Consider the following 18,453-nt stretch of genomic DNA (forward strand, 5'->3'; position numbering starts at 1 on the left):
GCATGGATTACGTCAAAAAAACAACATCCAGACACTCAACTTTCTGTCCAAAATTCTAATGATTTTTTTCACTCCAAGTGTTATTTTGAAACCTTTATAAAAAAGACAAGGTAATATTGCAACTTTTGAAAATAGAGATATTTTTTAAACTAAGGACAAACTTCAGGGGTATAGTATCTAATTTAGCCTCCATTTGTTCAGTAGATAAAAGATTATAGGTGGGATTTGCTAGTTTATAAAATGCACCATTGGAAGACCAACACGATCAAAAAATATAAATACTTTTAAGCTATTATGAGTTTAGAACGGAATTCAGAAAATAAAAAAATATATAAAGGCTCTTAAGCTAGAAACAGAGTACCGAATTCATCTCCAAGTCCTTCACAGCAGGCTGCTTTAACTATGCTCTTTCCTCGGTACAAATCCTGCTTTCCTGCCTGCATTCAAAGTTAAAAACCCATAAAAATTAGCAGCCCCTCATTTTCTCAAGGTTGGTGATGGTGTGACAGAACATTTAATGGGTTATCTCCTTAGACTTACCTTTTCTTCCTAATCCTAAGCTCTCTTCTCTGTTTCTTCTGGTTTTGAACCATTACACAGCCAAAAGAAAGTTAAAAGGGAAGAATACTCGAGAAACTGCTTTGTTTTCTTTTTCCTCTTAGAAGACTGTTTCTAAATGGATATGATATTTGTTAACAAAAACACTGTCGAGGGTATCCTATGTTTTACCCTATTTACCTTGTTTGGAACTTGCTTCTCTAGAGATTTTACAGCTAATTTTGTGTTTGGGGATTCATTGGTGGAGGTTGGAAACAACAACTACATTCCATCGCTCTCCCGGGCCAACTATGTGCCAAACGGCATCGATTTCGGTAGGCCAACTGGTCGATTCACAAATGGGCGAACCATTGTTGACATAATAGGCAAGTTGTGATCTACATTGCACTAATAAGACCAACAAAATACAGGAAATACAAATTTCAATGTCTATCATGTTATTGTTTCCATCTTACCAGGTCAGGAGCTTGGGTTCATGACATTCACTACCCCATACTTGGCGCCTTCCACGACTGGGGCGGTGATTTTTTGAGGCGTCAACTATGCTTCTGGTTCAGCTGGAATCTTAAACAACGCAGGAAAAATCTTTGTAAGTTTCTGCGGCAATGGAAAACCATGATTGAAGTGCATATTTTCATGCTTTCTTCCTCATATGTGTTGTTCTTGCTATTTTTGTAACTAAAGTATGTTGTATTTGTGTTGGAAAGATTGCTCGAATCAACATGGATGCTCAAATCGATAACCTTGCAAATACCAGACAAGATATCATCTCCATGATTGGCCTTCCTGCTGCCATAGATTTGCTTAGAACTTCCATTTTCTCCATAACCATTGGCTCAAATGACTTCATTAATAACTACTTTACACCAGTCCTCTCTGATTCAGGACACCGCTTGATTCCTCCAGAGTTGTCTGTTGGTTCCATGATTTCGAGATACAGACTCCAACTCACAGTAATAACACTCTTTCTTGTTACTTCACTGACATCAAAGTTTATGACTCGTTTCCATTACTTCATTCGAAAACGGTTCTGAATCACTTGCAGAGACTCTACAATCTAGGAGCCAGAAGGATCGTAGCGGTAAACGTCGGACCAATCGGATGCATTCCATATCAGAGAGATTCAAAACCTTCATTAGGAAACAACTGTGCAAATTCCCCTAACCTAATGGCTCAGTTATTCAACAACCAATTGAGAGGTCTACTCATAGAGCTCGGAGCTCGATTTCAGGATTCGAATTTCCTTTACGCAGATGCATTTCGAATCGTTCAAGATATAGTTCAGAATCACGCATCATACGGTAAGAAAATAATGTGGAATTACACATTCTCACAGTGTTCACATTGAAAGCTTCGTTCATTGCATTTTGAATAGGGTTTGAGAATGCCGACTCGGCGTGCTGCCATATCGCCGGGAGGTACGGTGGTCTTTTTCCCTGTGGACCGCCGTCCAGCGTGTGCGTAGACAGGTCGAAGTACGTGTTTTGGGATTCATTTCATCCTTCTGAAACTGCGAACTCCATATCGCCGGGCGGCTCTTGAACGGGGACGCCATTGATATTTGGCCTATCAATATTCGAGAACTTGAACGTCTTAATTAATTAATCATTGCTAATTAGCCTGAAAAGAACTACCAGATTTTTATTTGATTAAATTGCAAATTTGCTTCCTATCGCAGTATCGCTTGATAATTAGAATTTAGAATTTTGGGCCTTTGAAGAAAATTTAAATTTATTGCATATTGTTTTTAATTAGAATTTAATCCTTATGGTTGAATAAAACTCTCACTAATAATTATCTATGTGTTGTGAAATTGAAGAGCACAACGGAAACACGAATATGGAGAAAATATAATATAATAACATATTTATATAATAATAATAATAATAAATAAAATAGCTACAAGCATAAAATAACTAAAATTATAAAATTGAATAATATGTAAATTAAGTGAAATTCTCACCAATTTATATCCGTACAAATGACCACTTATTTATAGGGAAGAATTTTGACAAGTAGGAAGTGGCACATTTGGATACTATGCATAGGAAGTTGAATGACACATAGCCAACACATGTGATAATGAGAAAATGACATTTGGCATTAGACACTAAGCATGATACTAATGGACATCTATTATTTTTATACAATACTTATAATACTCCCCCTTAGATGTCCATTATATATATGAAATATACCCCATTAAAATCTTACTAGAAAACAACCACATGGGTGGGAAAAAAATCATAGTGAAAAAAAAAATACATATTTCATATAATTTATACTTTCAAAAGAATATATTTGCTCCCCTCATGAAAACATCACTTAATATCTCTAAGTCACTGCATTCCAATGTTGTGCATCAATTTTTCAAAAGTTGCGATTGATAATACCTTTGAAAATAAGTTTGTCAGGTTATCCTTCGAACAAATTTGTTGTACAGTGATGTCGTCATTTTCTTCATGATCATGAGTGTAGGAAAGTTTCGGTGAAATATGCTTTTGTTCTATCTCCTTTAATATATTCTCCTTTGATTTGGGCTATGCAAGCTGTGTTGGTTTCGTATAATATTGTTGGAAGATTTTTATTAGAAGATAAGCCACACGTTTCACGAATGTGTTGAGTCATTGACCTTAGTCATACACTTTCTCAACTAGCCTTGTGAATTGCAAGAATTTCAACATGATTTGAGGAAGTAGCCGTTATAGTCTATTTCACTGATCGTCATAATATAACAGTTCCTCCATATGTGAACGGATAACCTGTTTAAGATCTGACTTTGTGTGGTTCAGATAAATATCTAGAATCTATATAACCAACTAGATCAAATTTTGATTTATTTAAATAAAACAAACTCATATTGATTATTCCTCAGAGATAACGGAGTATATGCTTAATTTCGTTCAAATGTCTCTTTGTAGGAGAAAAACTATATCTAGCTAATAAATTTACTGAAAATGCAATATTTGGTCTTGTATTATTAGCAAGATACATAAGTGCACCAATTATACTAAGATATGATACTGACTAATAAGTTCTTCATTATCTTCTAGAGGTTGAAATATATCTTTCTTTATATCCAATGAACGGACTTCCATTGGAATATTTAATGGATGTGTTTTGTTCATATAAAATCTTTTCAAAATTTTTCCTGTATAAGTTGACTGATGAATAAATATTTCATCTGCTAAATGCTCAATTTACAAACCAAGGCAAAATTTTATTTTTCTGAGATATTTCATCTCAAATTCTTTCTTAAGATATTCTATTGCATTTGAAAGCTCTTTAGGAGTTCCAATTATATTCAAGTTATCAACATATACATTATAATAGCAAATCATGATTGTGATTTTTTTTATAAAAACACACGGACATATTGGATTATTTTGATATCCTTCTTTCAATAAACATCCACTCAGGTGATTGTACCACATCCGTCCTGATTGTTTTAATCCATATAGTGATCACTGTAACTTTATTGAATACCATTCCCGGGAATTTGATGTATATGTTTCAGGTACCTTAAATCCTTCTGGGATTCTCATATAAATATCATTATCAAGAGATTCATATAAATATGTTGTGACTACATCCATAAGATGCATATCCAGACTTTTATACACAATCAAGCCAATTAAATATCTTAATAAAATTGCATCCACCACCGGAGAATATGTCTCCTCAAAATCAATACTAGGTCTTTGTGAAAAACCTTGTGCAACTAGCCTTGCTTTATACATTGTAACCTCATTATTTTCCTTTTTTTTTTCCTTACAAATACTCATTTGTATCTCACAGGTTTAACACCTTCTGGTGTTCGGACTACTGGTCCAAAAACCTGACATTTTGCAAGTGAGTTTAATTCTGCCTCCGTTGCTTCTTTCTACTGGAGCCAATCTTTTCTATAACAACATTCTTCAACAGATTTTGGTTCAGGATACTCATTTTCAGATATAATATCAAGAGCAATATTATACGCAAAAATATTGTCAATAATTACATTAGTTTGATTCCATCACATGACATAGTTTATTGAAATCTCATTATTATCTTTAGGTATTTCACCTTCTTCACTAGTCATGTCGAGGATTTCTTTATGGGCATTTACATCCTCAACCAAGTCTTCTTGACTATTAATTATTTTTCTTTTCCGAGAATTTTTATCTTTAGAACCCACTGGTCTACCACGCTTCTGGCGTGTTCCAAGCTCATTAGGGACAACTTGTTGTATTGGGATATCAATTTTTTATGGAACATTTGCAACTGGTATATATGACTTAGTTACTTTTTTTGCATCTATAAATGCATCTGGTAATTGATTTGTTATATTTTGCAAATAAATTATTTTCTGAACTTCAAGCTAATTGTAATGGCGAATACTTATGATAAGCTACTGGCCTAATACATACAAATGATGCTACATGTAAAATAGCATGTCCCCATACAGATGAAGGAAGCTTAGCTCTCATAAGTAATGGTCTTGCAATTAATTGCAAATGTTTTATAAATGATTCTGCTAAACCATTTTGTGTATGAACATGAGCTACAGAATGTTCAATACTTATCCCAATTGACATACAATAATTATCAAAAGTTTGGGATGAAAATTTCACCAACATTATCAAGACGAATAGTCTTAATTGTATAATAGGAAATTGTACTCTTAACTTAATTATTTGAGCAAGTAATCTTGCAAATGCAAACTTTCAACTTGATAATAAGCACACATGTGACCATCTGCTGGATGCATCTATTAATACCATAAAATATCTAAATGGTCCACTTGGTGGGTTGATGGGTCCACATATATCACAATGATTTCGTTCTAAAAATGCAGGTAATTCAGTCCCCACTTTAGCTGGTGATGGTCTAATTATCATTTTTTCTTGAGAGCAAGCATTACATGATAATTCATTAGATTGAAGAATCTTCTGGTTCTTCAATTGGTGTCCATTTGAATTTTCAATAATTCTCCTTATCATTATAGATCCTAGATGACCCAATTGGTCATGCCAAATTGTAAATATTCTGGATTATGAAATTCAGGTTCATTGTTGCATATGTTTCAATTACTTGTATATGAGTATAATACAATCCAGAAGATAAAACAGGCAATTCTTCCAATATATGTTTTTCATTTGAGACAGTGGATATGATATATAGATATTCCATATTATTCTTACTATCAGTTTCAATATGATAAACATTGTAACGTAATCTTTAAAACTTAGAAGATTTCTCTTTGATTGATTAGAGAACAATACATTGTCAATTGTAAATTTTGTTCCTCTAGGCAAAATAATATTTGCTTTTCCAAAACCTTCAATCAAGTTTGCAAAACCTCATATTGTATTTACTCTTGCTTTCAGCATTGTTAGTTTAGAAAATATTTTTTTTTGTAAGTATTGTATGTGTAGCTGTACTGTGTGCCAGACATAGATATTCTTTGCTCATTTTTTAGTCACCCAATATATGAAAATGATTCATGTTTCTTCATTAAAAGAAAATAATTACAATAAGAAAAAAAACACTTAAAATATACAAAAGTTACTAAAAAAAACATGAAGATAAATAAAAGAAAACAACAACATTAAATCTAGATATTCTCAAAGTCAAGAGAAACACTTGATGTGTCACTAACTGTGTTAATCTTCTCTTCAGAAGATTCAAAGAAGTCCGTCACATCTAAATTTGTCATATGGGATGGGTCAAATATGTTATTATCCTGGTATGCAAAATTTACTTCCATATTTTTCTATTTTTTCCTTCAGGGAAGCTTAATAGAGGTCAACTAAGTATTTTGACGTACAACAGGTATGTGACCAATGCCTAATCATTCGACATCAGAAGCATTTATTTTCAATACTCTTTAAACTTTTATCTTGTGGAACTTTTCCTTTGTAAGCATCATTTTGTGTGGTTCTTTTGAAATTTAAATGATTAGAACGACCACCATGAAAATAATAATTATTTATTCCTCTTCCATGGTCATGACCTCGACCACGATTATTTTTAAAATTCACAGCATTCACTTCAGGGAATAGTGTTGTTCTGGTTGGTCGAGATTCATGATTTTTCATCAATAACTCGTTATTTTGTTTGACCACGAGAATGTTGGGGTTAATGCCCTAAAGTCTCGTGTCATATAGTTTGTAAACAGTATGTACGAACACTTGTGTTGTTAATATATGATATTTACTTCACATCTTATTTTTGCTCGGTTAATTGTTTTATTTGCTTTACCACAAACCAATAAACATAAAATCCCTGGTTATCTGTATGTGACTCAAGAATATATGTGGTGACATACAAGTGGATCATGTCTTGAGTGATAACCAAAATGGTCTGTAATAAATGGATAAAGGAGGGAAACCTTATCCTGGTAACGCTACGGATGCGACCCAGTTTGTGGAATGGTCACAAGTGTTGTGACTTGTCACAGAGGTCTGATCCTGATCATTCGTGTTGGGGACATGCGAGCGGGGGCGTCCTATACAGAGAGTTTATATAAGACCTGACCATGAAGTGTTAATATCTCGTTATATAACATCGTTCATGACAGAGACTTCACTTCACTAGGATGACCATAGGTAACATGACCTCAATCCTAGGTGAGTTAGGAACTCTTCCATTGAGGGTGGTCCTTTGATTTGTATGGGTGCGAGTGGCCAGGTCGCCAATTCAAACCTACCATTCTGGGGATTCGTCTGATTTGGGAGCTGGAAACTCAGCTACACAAGATGAAATTCACTCCTTCCTGAGGCAGGGGTAAGTAGATAGATGACTCTCTTAAGGGCTGATTTCGGGTCTTGAACGATGTGGCGCCACACACATTCTCTTTGCTTGAGAAGTGTTCACACATAGTTGGACTATGTTGTATTGTTCATTAGAGGAATCAGTGATACTTAAGGAGTGAGATGTAACTATAGGAGCAAAATGGTAAATTGGCCCAACTGTACTTATGAGCTTCTGTGAAGGGTCATTATACTCATGATTGGTTATATCCAATAGACACAGAAATATATCTGTGGTAAGAAGAGTTCAGCTATTGGTCTTTAGTGGAATCATTGACAGTTAACGGATGGTGGATCTCGTAGCTAAAGAGTTTGGTCAGCTATTCACGTACCGTTAGAGCTTCAAGCCACAGGTCCATTAGGTCCCCTGGGTAGCTTGGATAAAGTCGAGAACCAGTGTTTGGGTTAATTTGAAATGTTCAAATTGACAAGAGGAAGTTCAATTATATATGATATAATGGGACTAGTTAATTATATATGATATAATTTACTAAATGTATGAGATACATTAATTATGGAGGAAATTAGATATAAATATGATTTATATCAAGTAAAGGAGAAAATAATATAGTAGATATGTGATATCAAACTATAGGATATAAATATAATATGATTATATTTATTAATTAACTAATTGATTAATTATATGATAATTAACCAATTCTTCCATGTTCGGACGTGGGTAGTGGGGCAGCGGTGGTCATGATAACCGGTGGGTTAAAAATGAAAACCGTTTTCATTTTTCAAATCGTGCATTCATATTTTTTGTCTGCCCAAAAGAATTCGTGAAACGATCGCGAGAGCCTATACGATAGTAGCTCTTCCGTTTAAACGATCGTCTACCTCACGATTTCTCAAAATGATCTTATACGTTTTTCCTAAACGATCGTTCAGCTTTTCATACACGATCGTGTAGCTCTTCTATACGATAAGCACTTCCGCTATATGATAGCACAGTTTTATCTCCCACTTACTTATCGTCTACACGGCCCGTTGTCCTCCGTCCTCTACCAAACTCACCAAAGGCCACTTTTTGGGTTTTCACTCCAAGGATACCTAGGTTTCACTAGTGGTGGTGTCATCCCCGCTGTAGTGTTTGTGTTTGTACTGATCGTGCTGTTGCAGTCGACATACCCGTCGGGTGTTGGTAGATCTGTTGGAGGGTTTCTGCTGCATTGGGTTCAGAAGTTCGGAGAGAGTTTTCAACTGGTATGAACCCTTTCCCTGTTATTTATTGTGTTCAGAGTATGCCAATAATTAGGTTTATATGCATAACTGTTAGTGTTGAATGTATATCTTTTGTGTTTTGGTCATTGTGAAATCGGAGTGATCTGAACACGCTCATGGAACTCTCGATATGAGATCTTTCAGAAAAGACATGAAATTAATTCAGAATACTATTTAAAACACTTCTCTCGATATTGCTATTGTAGAAGAATACTAGAGACATGAAATGTAGAAAATGTCTTCTCTAACATATCAACATTAGTAATTTTCTCTCCGCATAACAACAATTTTGAACTGATTTTAAATAATGCGAAGTTGTAATCACTTACTGATTTGAAATCTTGTAACCTCAAGTGCATCTATTCATAATGAGCTTTAGAAAGAATAACTATTTTTTTATGATCATACCTCTCATTCAATTTTTTCATAAGATACGGGGATCTTTTATTATAAGATACTCCATTTTCAATGCCTCGTGGATATGATGACGAAGGAAAATCATAGCTTTTGCTTTGTCCTGATTGGATGTCATATTTCCTTCTTTAATAGTTTCCTCAAGATTCATAGCTTCCAGGTGAATTTCGGCATCAAGTACCCATGACAAATAATTAAGGTTGTTAATATCAAGGGCGAAAAATTCTAATTTTGTTAGATTTTTCATGGAAGCACTATCATAAAATATTGTACTTACGTTAGAAATTTAATAGATATTGAATATACAAAATAACATTAAATTTATTAATTATGACGAACAGGGAAAAACTGACACACCTTTAGGACATACCTTTAGCGGGAAAAATGACAGGAGCTCGTGCTGATAACGTATTGACTTTTGCTTCCAACATTGTTTATTTTGGAAAGATATTTTCTACTTGTAAGTATTTATATGTGTAGTTGGATTGTCTGTCAGACCTAGATCTTCTTTACTCATTTTTTAGGCACCTACAACATATGAAAATGATCTAGGTTTTTTCATTAAAAGAAAATAACTAAAAGAAGAAAAACAACATTTGGAATATACAAAGGTTAACATCTACTAAGAAAAGGAAAAAAAAACATGAAGATGAAAAAAAAACATCAAATCTGGATATTTTCAAAGTCAAATGAAACGCTTGATGTTCCGTCAATTCTGCCGATTTTCTCTTCAGGAGATTCAAAAGAAGTCTGCCACATCCAAATTTGTCATATAGGATGGGTCAAATATGTCACTTTCTGGGGATGCAAAATTTACTTACACATTTTTTGTTTTAACGTGTGACAAGTATGTAACCAATGCCCAGTTATCGTGCATCGAAATCATTTATTTTCAATACTTTTTGAACTTTTATCTTGTAGGACTTTTCCTTTGTCATTATCATTTTGTGTGGTTCTTTTGAAATTTGAATGATTAGAACGATCACCACGAAAATAATAATTATTTCTTCCTCTACCACGGTCATGATCTCGACCTCGACCATGATCATTATTAAAATTCACAGCATTCACTTCAGGGAATGGTATCGTTCCGATTGGTCGAGATTCATGATTTTTCATCAATAACTCATTATTTTGTTTGGTCAGAAGTTATGAAATTAATTCAGAATACTACTTAAAATCTTTTTCTTGATATTGCTGTTGCATAAGCATATTCGAGACATGAAATAGAGAAAATGTCTTTTCTAACATATCAGTATCAGTAATTTTCTCTTCGCTTAATAATAATTTTGAACTGATTTTAAATAATGCGAAGTTGTAATCACTTACTGATTTGAAATCTTGTAGCCTCAAGTGCATCCACTCATAACCAGCTTTAGGAAGTAACTGTTTTTTTTATAATCAAACCTATCTTTCAAATTTTTTCCACAAGATACGATGATCTTTTATTGTAAGATACTCCATTTTCAATCAATTGTGGAGATGACGACGAAGGAAAATCATACCTCTTGCTTTGTTCTAATTGGATGTTGTATTTCTTTCTTTAATAGTCTCTCTAAGATTCATAGCATCCAAGTGAATTTCGGCATCAAACACCCATGACAAATAATTATTACCGTTGATATCAATGATGAAAAATTCTAATTTTGTGAGATTTGTCATGACAACACTATCATAAAATATGATATTTATGTTAGAAATTTAATAGATATTAAACATCCAAAATAACATTAAATTTATTAATTAGAATGAAGAGGAAACAACCAACATGAGCTCGTGTTGATAACATGTTGTGAACTTGAAGAGCGCAACAAGAACACAGATGCCAATAAAATATAATATTAAAATAAATAAACATAATATAAATATATGGAATAAATAAATAATAAAATAAAATAAACATAGATAAATATATATAATAAAATAAATAGTAAAAGTAAATAAAATAACAAATTATAAATTTCTCCACTTTCTCCAAACGTATGTCGCAAATTGACAAATAAGAGGTGGATTACATAGACACTAATAATGAGTATTTACAAGACATACGGACAATACTTTAAAAAAAAATAGAGAAATGACATATGATCAATTGACACTAAGTATGAACATCTAATAGATATCTATTTTCTATAATATTTATAATACTTATCACATTAATTAATTTGGCTTAATATCTATTCGGTTCGATCTGGTTCAGCGTTGGACCGGTCTGATTAAAAACCGCAGACCTGTTTGGGGAATAAGAAAATCAGAAAGAAAATGTAAGAAAATATTGACGAATTTCATTTTCCCGTCGCACAGTTCAGTTCGGAGCACGAAAATTTCTTGCGACTTGAACACTAGCAGACTTCCAATTCTTCCGCTGTATCTGCTGCTGATCGATTATCTTTCCTTCAATTTCAACAATTGATCGCCAATCTCTTGATTTCTTTCTCATACATGTAGAATTCCTCCAATTCTCAATCGCAAACCGAGCAGACGAAGAAGAAGAAGAGGGAGGCTTAAGGAATTGCGGCCGGTTCTCAGTTCCATGGCTGCAGGATTGAACTCAATCTTATTTTTATTATACGGTTGTGTTTTGGTATTCGTTTTGCGTGTAGTTCCATTGGAGTCGGCACCTCAAGCTTTCAGGAGAGATCCAGGACATCCTCATTGGCATCACGGAGCCTTCCATACCGTCCGAGATACTGTCCGAAACGATGTTCGTCGGATGCTTCATTCGCGAGCTGAGGTAGTTCTTATTCTGTATTTTCTTCCGATTCTGTGATCGTTTACTTGAGTAAAATGCAGTTGCTTCAATTAGTCTATTGTTATCCCGCTTGCTAAACCTCTTGTTTGGGATTTAAACGACGTTAGAACAATTAGAAATAATGGACAGTTTTAGATTTGCGTTTGTTATGTGCTCTTTTTTTCCTCAATGTTTTTATTGAAGGCACAATTTACTGTCTTTGAAATTCAAGTTGTTATAATCTTGGCTATCATGGAGGAATGCTGTTCCTGGGATTAATTAAACTATGGGCTGACATTTATAATTTGGTACTTCGTAGTATTGTATTTTTCTTTTTCCTTCTTTGAACCTGTAACTTATATTAATTGCCTTGGTACTTTGTAACTTGTGAACTATGAATGATGATGATACATATTACCCATTTACAGAAAAGAATTATAAAAATTAAATCATGTTTTGACTAATGATTGAAAATGTCATTTAGATTGCATAGTCTAATAAAAGCATTGCACAGGTTCCCTTTCAGGTTCCACTAGAAGTGAATATCGTCCTTGTTGGTTTCAATAATGATGGAGCCTACCGGTACACAGTAGATTCACACAGGCTAGAAGAGTTTCTGAGAGCCAGCTTCCCGTCTCACAGGCCATCCTGCCTTGAGACCGGCGAGCCCATTGATATAGAGCATCATATTGTATATAATGCATTTTCTGTGAGTTCATTTTTTATTTTGTTGCATAGTGTGTAACTCATATCCGCAAAAGAATTTGATTTATAAGTCTTCTCTTTCTGAGACTACATATTGAAATTTTTTTGGCTCTCATGCACTTGAGTTTATGTTTTTGAACCAAATGTTTCCTGAAAGTTATAATTTTAATTTTTAATCTATCAAATCAAAGCATGCATCGTAAGTTCTACTTTGATGGTAACATAATAATCCCACTAGTAAGACTACAAGATCATCAGAAACATAGAATTTTGATCTCAGGAATGCATAAATTAGATTGCTTGCACTTACATACTTTTAAATGATTTTTTTTAATTGAGTATTGCATTTTTGTACAAAAAGCTCCTTATTCTGGCTACTATGTTTTGCACTGGTACAGGTAGGTCAGGCTGAATTGATAGCTCTTGAGAAGGCATTGAAGGAGACCATGATTCCTGCTGGAACCGCAAGAGAGGTGGAACTTAAGCTTTGTGCTGGCATTTTCTTCTGTTCTTCTTAGTTTTTGGGTAGTTTGTGTACATTTCGTTCTTTTTGCATATATTTAATTCTAAAAGTTCTATACATTCCAGACTGATTTTGGAAGGGAGGTACCTTTGTTTGAGGTTGAAGCAACAGCAGTTGAACCTGTGTTTCAGAAGTTATATTCCTATATATTTGACACAGATAATGAGGCATACTCTGCTGCTGACAGGGATAGACTTATGCCAATTGCCATATTTATTGTGAACTTCGATAAGGTTTGGTAACTTCTTCTGCATCCAAATTTCGAATACAAAATTTTGGTGCTTCTTGTTAGGATCACCGATGCATTTTCTCCCACTTTTCCTTGGGAAAGTATTCATTTTTCTTCTTTTCTATGTCAGATGGAGTGCTCTTCTCTCTCTCTCTCTCTCTCTCTCTCTAATTATTATTATTATTTTATTTATTTATTTTTTTTGGTGATGATCTACTATCCTTAAATTTTTTCTTTCTATTGTCATCTTTTGTTGCTTTTATTTCATTTTCTGTTTCACCATCTCCTGCCTTTTCACTCTACTTCCTTGACAGGTCAGAATGGACCCCCGAAATAAGGAGATTGATCATGATAGTTTAATGTATGGTAAACTTGCCCAGCTGACTGATGAAGATATGAGAAAACAAGAAGGTGATTACATTTATCGTTATCGATACGAAGGAGGAGGAGCAACTCAAGTTTGGCTGGGCTCTGGCAGGTATTGTTTTAATATCTGGGGAATCTTCTATTTCTGTGTGGTTCTATTGCAATTTTTAGTGGTCCAATACGATTTTAGTTATGTTTTTTGGGCGCTTAGGAACTAACATTCAATACAGTCAGAAGCTAAGTGGAAATTATTAAGTTATGGTTGTTTATACATGGTTGTGATGTTATCCACATCCTTTCAGTAATTGATGTAATAGTAAAGCTAAATGGAGTGGTAATACCCAATTTCATGTCTGACGTGGTTGAATTTATATCATTTGACCATACTGTGATCTCTGCCACTGGTATCCTATCACGATTAAAGTTAATCAATGTGGTAGTAGGTGCAGTTTACCTTTCCGACTGGTGTAAATGTGTAATTGTTGTTTGTTTCTTTGATGGAAAGTGTGTTACTAGAGTTCTGGTATGTGATCCTCGTTCTTTTCTAAGGTCTAACTTTCTTCATTATTCAGATATGTTGTGATTGACCTATCAGCAGGCCCGTGCACATATGGAAAAATTGAAACTGAAGAGGGAAGCGTCAGTTCTAGAACTCTACCACGATTGAGGAATGTGCTATTTCCAAGAGGACTCGGTGCAGCTACTGATCATTCAACCCATGATAACTTTTTGGGGGAACTTGCTGCCCTAGTTTCAACCACCATTGAACATGTGATAGCCCCGGATGTCAGGTTTTTGCATTTCATTTCATTTTAATATTTTATGTTACCTATTCTATATTAGTTTTATTGGCGACATACTGCAGAAGGTTAGGCCCTAGAGAAGAGCTGGCTCACTTGGAATAGGACTTACTGTGTTGAACGAGATGAATAATGTCTTCTCACTGTTTATTCCTTATGTTTAGGTTTGAAACTGTTGATATGACAACAAGATTGCTTATTCCGATAATTGTCTTGCAAAATCACAATCGATACAATATTATGGAGAAAGGCCATAATTACAGTATAGATGTTGAAGCAATCGAAGCAGAGGTAAGATCCTTGCATTGAATACGGTATAAGTTCCACAAAAGATGATGCTAAAAGTTTTATTTCTCTCAGTTAAATGCCTACGTAGTTATTTGTTGAAATGTTGTGGAATGTGAACATCCTGTACATTTGGGTTTATGGTTTGATATAAAACACAAACCTCGTCACGTAGGTGTTTCACATTATTTCAGGTTAAGAAGATGATTCATGTTGGGCAAGAAGCAGTGATAATTGGTGGTTCACATTTACTGCATCGTCATGAAAAGTTGGCCATAGCTGTTTCAAAAGCAATGCGGAGCCATTCCCTACAGGAAACGAAGAATGATGGTCGTTTTCATGTTCATACCAAGGTGTATTTGGATGGCGCTATCCTTAGAGAAGTAAGTGCTGTCTTTTTCTGAATAACTTGACCATTTTGTTTTGGTATATATATTAGTCGGGGAATGCAAACTACTACGTGATTTACATGGACTACTTAAGTGGATTCCACGTAACGGCATACGACCATTAGACATTTTTAGCAATCTCATTGATGCCATTCTGTGAGTAATTGCTTAATTTATTTCAGGAAATGGAAAGGTCCGCTGATGTGCTTGCTGCAGGTTTGCTTGAAGTGGCTGACCCATCTTTATCTGATAGATTTTTCCTTCGCCAGGTTAGCATAAAGGTCTTCTGTTTAGCATACTGGATCGAAGTATTTCACCAGTAAACTTAAGTTTAATGATCTACATTTTGGCGTTTACCAGCACTGGATGGATGAAACTGCTGTTTCAGATGATTCAGTACTGAAACATAAGCCTCTTTGGGCTACATATCAATCAAAAATTGGCAAGAAGGTGAAGAAAACTGAAAAAAAGCAGGGGGATTTGCACCGAACTTATGGAACTAGGGTGCTTCCAGTGTAAGCAACTCAAACTCAACTTATAAAAGAGGGGTTGAGAGGGAGAAGAGAAGTGTAAGGAATAAAATCACCTTTTAAGAGATCAGTATAATGTTTGATTTTTTCTTATATTTATTACCCTAAGTACAACTTCTTTCCTATTTAAAGGCAATCTTTTTGTTGGTGTTTCCTCCAGGGTTTAACATTTATCCTAATGTGTCAGTTTTCATGCTTTAAATGGAAATAAATAGAAACAAAAAAGAGAAGACAGAACATATACTGTTGGATTTAAAATTGGTGTTAGACTTGAAATATCGTATTGGTGCAATTTTCTATTTGTTAGTCTTGATGACATGAATAATTTACAATTGTTATTTTGACTTTTAAAGTCATTAAGATCTAATGCCATCAGCTCCTTTTATTCAGTTTTGTCCTTTCATTGGCTGATGTTGATTCAAAACTCACTATGGAGGATGAAAGCCTGGTTTATGCAAGCAAAGATGTCGTAATCGTACTTGAGCATCAAAATGAGAAGATACCTCTTAGGTGAGTGGAAACTTACGTGATTGAGTGCATCCACCATCCCTATCCCTACATTAGTTTGCAGAATAAAACAATTTAAACAAACCTTTCTGTAGATTTTCTTGTGAATTCCTGTTTGAACTGCTGGTGTACTGAAAGATGAGATGCACTGACAAATGTCCCAATGTTTACATTTTGGTTCCTTCACAATTCTTAGGTCTAAACTCCTTGTTTCTTAGACCCTGTATATTAACCATTTGGTTTTTTTTTTGTTTTTTGTTTTTGAAAAGTAAACTTATAAACACTACTTCCACTCATAAGTTTCGTTATTCAACTCATATTTTCAAAAACTAAACCAAGGTTTGAAAACTGAAAAAAGTAGTTTTCAAAAACTTGTTTTATTTTTTAAATTTAATTAGGAATTCAAGTGTTTCTTTAAGATAGATGAAAACCATAATAGAGAAATTGAGAGGAAACAAGCATAAATTTCAAAAATAGAAAACTAAAAACGAAATTATTGTCAAACGAGGTCTTGGTTATCTGCTTTCGATGTTTACCGTGAAGGTTGGACTCTGTTCATTTCCATCTTTTTACATATCTATCCATTTTCTGTAGGTTTCAGCCACCTTGTTTTTAGCCGTAGTAATAGGGAAAAACTAACTGCACCGAAACTCTTCAGCCTCTACTGTTTTTCTTATTATTCTGATAAGTAACATGAATTGACTGTTTCGGCATACCTTTGTGATTTATGTTCATGTCACTCTGTATCAACATTAGCCAAGTGCTTTACCGGTCCTCGACTAACTTCTCTAGTGGTGTAGTTTTAGCATGCCTTATGTGAAATATGGAATTTGGTGACTTTTCTTTTCTTTATGATAAGAGTTGACCCACTTTCATTATAGCTCAAGTGTGTTGTTTTGTACAGCTATGTTTCTGAAACACATAGAAGACATGCGGATCCATCGCAGGCACAACGTCATATATTAGCTGGGCTTGCCTCAGCCGTTGGTGGTTTGACTGCACCTTATGAGAGGGCTTCTCATGTTCATGAGAGGGCAGTTGTGAATTGGCTCTGGGCAGCTGGTTGTCATCCATTTGGCCCATTCTCGAACACGTCTCAAGTCAGTCAAATGCTTCAAGATGTTGCATTGGTGAGAATAACTTGGATGGATTCTGGTGAAACCAATCTTTTATTATTATTATTAGGATATGAAGAATTCCCACTCATTATATCAAAACTTATCCCACTGATTTTTTAAGAGGCTTCACCCGCCCCAAAGAACTTCAAAATATAACAAGAATTTCTTTTTAAATTACTAAATTTTCTAAATTGAGGGCTTGAACTTATGTATTTCCAAAATTCCAGGCCTTAACAGCCATGGCACCATGATTATATGTACGATTGCACATCAGTGTTTGATATTTCATTGTCCAACTTTTCGTATTATCGGTTTAGAATGCAGAAACATATTTTCATTTTTTTCCTTTTTTCCCGACAGAGGAACATCATATATGCACGTGTAGACTCAGCTCTTCACCGAATCCGAGATACATCAGAGGTAATTTCATTTACATCTGATCTTTTAATCTTGGCTTGGTTTGGTTTGATCATATTGTTTATTTGGTGTCAGACTGTCCAAACCTTTGCAGCAGAACATCTGAAAACTCCACTTGGTGAACCAGTGAAAGGCAAGAAGAACAAGACAACTACCGAGTTATGGTTGGAGAAGTTCTATAAAAAAACCACCAACTTGCCTGAACCTTTCCCCCACGAATTGGTCGAGCGACTCGAAAAGTACTTGGATGTAAGTCATTCAACATGTTGATGCTACTGTCAGTACTAAACGTCTTCAAATTGTAACAGTTTCTTTACAACTGAAAACAGAACCTTGAAGAACAGCTCGTGGATCTCTCGTCGCTATTGTATGACCACCGTTTACAAGATGCACATTTGAATAGTTCAGAAATTTTCCAGAGCTCCATTTTCACCCAGCAGTAAGTTACTCCATCTTCAGCTTAGTTTTTCTTAAATAAATAAATCTGTGGCATTGAAGTGATGCCTTCATACCGTGTTTGTCGATTTTAGGTACGTCGATTTCGTATTGAACGAAGAGAGGGAGAAGATGAGATGCTGCAGCATTGAGTACAAATATCCGGTGCAGTCTTCTCAAAATTACATCTATGGAGGGATTCTTCTAGCTGGGTTTGTAGTTTACTTTCTTGTCATCTTCTTTTCATCACCAGTGCGCTAACACTAAGAACATAGAGTAATAATATTTTAGATGTTAACACTAAAAAAAGCGTACATTTTATTTCTCATGCCAATAGGAATTTAGAAAATTTTGATCATATTGGCAAATTACTTTGGTACCCCATTCTGAATTATTCTTATTTGCAAATTATTACTTTTATACTA

At 34.5% G+C, this 18,453-nt stretch overlaps 1 protein-coding gene, 1 long non-coding RNA gene and 1 pseudogene across 2 annotated transcripts; 2 read left to right on the plus strand and 1 right to left on the minus strand.

Moving 5' to 3' along the window:
* Window positions 1-248: 248 nt before the first annotated feature.
* Window positions 249-1,271, minus strand: LOC120073203 (uncharacterized). The gene is made up of 2 exons (XR_005480697.2): window positions 1,014-1,271; window positions 249-437 (listed from the first exon to the last, which is right to left on the minus strand). It is a non-coding gene; the product is annotated as an uncharacterized LOC120073203 (long non-coding RNA).
* On the plus strand, window positions 536-2,250 carry LOC120073195 (GDSL esterase/lipase At4g16230-like; annotated as a pseudogene).
* An 8,989-nt stretch (window positions 2,251-11,239) lies between these two features.
* LOC120092459 (uncharacterized) lies at window positions 11,240-18,453 on the plus strand. Its single transcript, XM_039050550.2, has 16 exons — window positions 11,240-11,727; window positions 12,239-12,433; window positions 12,828-12,902; window positions 13,018-13,185; window positions 13,496-13,659; window positions 14,120-14,338; window positions 14,512-14,638; window positions 14,827-15,015; window positions 15,204-15,290; window positions 15,382-15,536; window positions 15,942-16,061; window positions 16,963-17,188; window positions 17,537-17,596; window positions 17,669-17,842; window positions 17,923-18,032; window positions 18,124-18,453. Exons 1-16 carry the CDS (start codon window positions 11,527-11,529, stop codon window positions 18,287-18,289), a joined length of 2,436 nt encoding a protein of 811 aa, XP_038906478.1. The 5' UTR covers window positions 11,240-11,526; the 3' UTR covers window positions 18,290-18,453.

The sequence above is a fragment of the Benincasa hispida genome, chromosome 1 (assembly GCF_027475165.1).
Source record: "Benincasa hispida cultivar pf3 chromosome 1, pf3_genome.v1.1, whole genome shotgun sequence".
NCBI lineage: Eukaryota > Viridiplantae > Streptophyta > Magnoliopsida > Cucurbitales > Cucurbitaceae > Benincasa > Benincasa hispida.

Excerpts from the sequence above, each read along its gene's own strand:
- LOC120092459 (XM_039050550.2), top strand. The coding sequence starts at position 11,527 with ATGGCTGCAGGATTGAACTCAATCTTATTTTTATTATACGGTTGTGTT. Across the intron at positions 17,843-17,922 it reads GACTCGAAAAGTACTTGGAT|AACCTTGAAGAACAGCTCGT; the intron begins GTAAGTCATTCA and ends AACTGAAAACAG. Across the intron at positions 18,033-18,123 it reads AGCTCCATTTTCACCCAGCA|GTACGTCGATTTCGTATTGA; the intron begins GTAAGTTACTCC and ends TGTCGATTTTAG.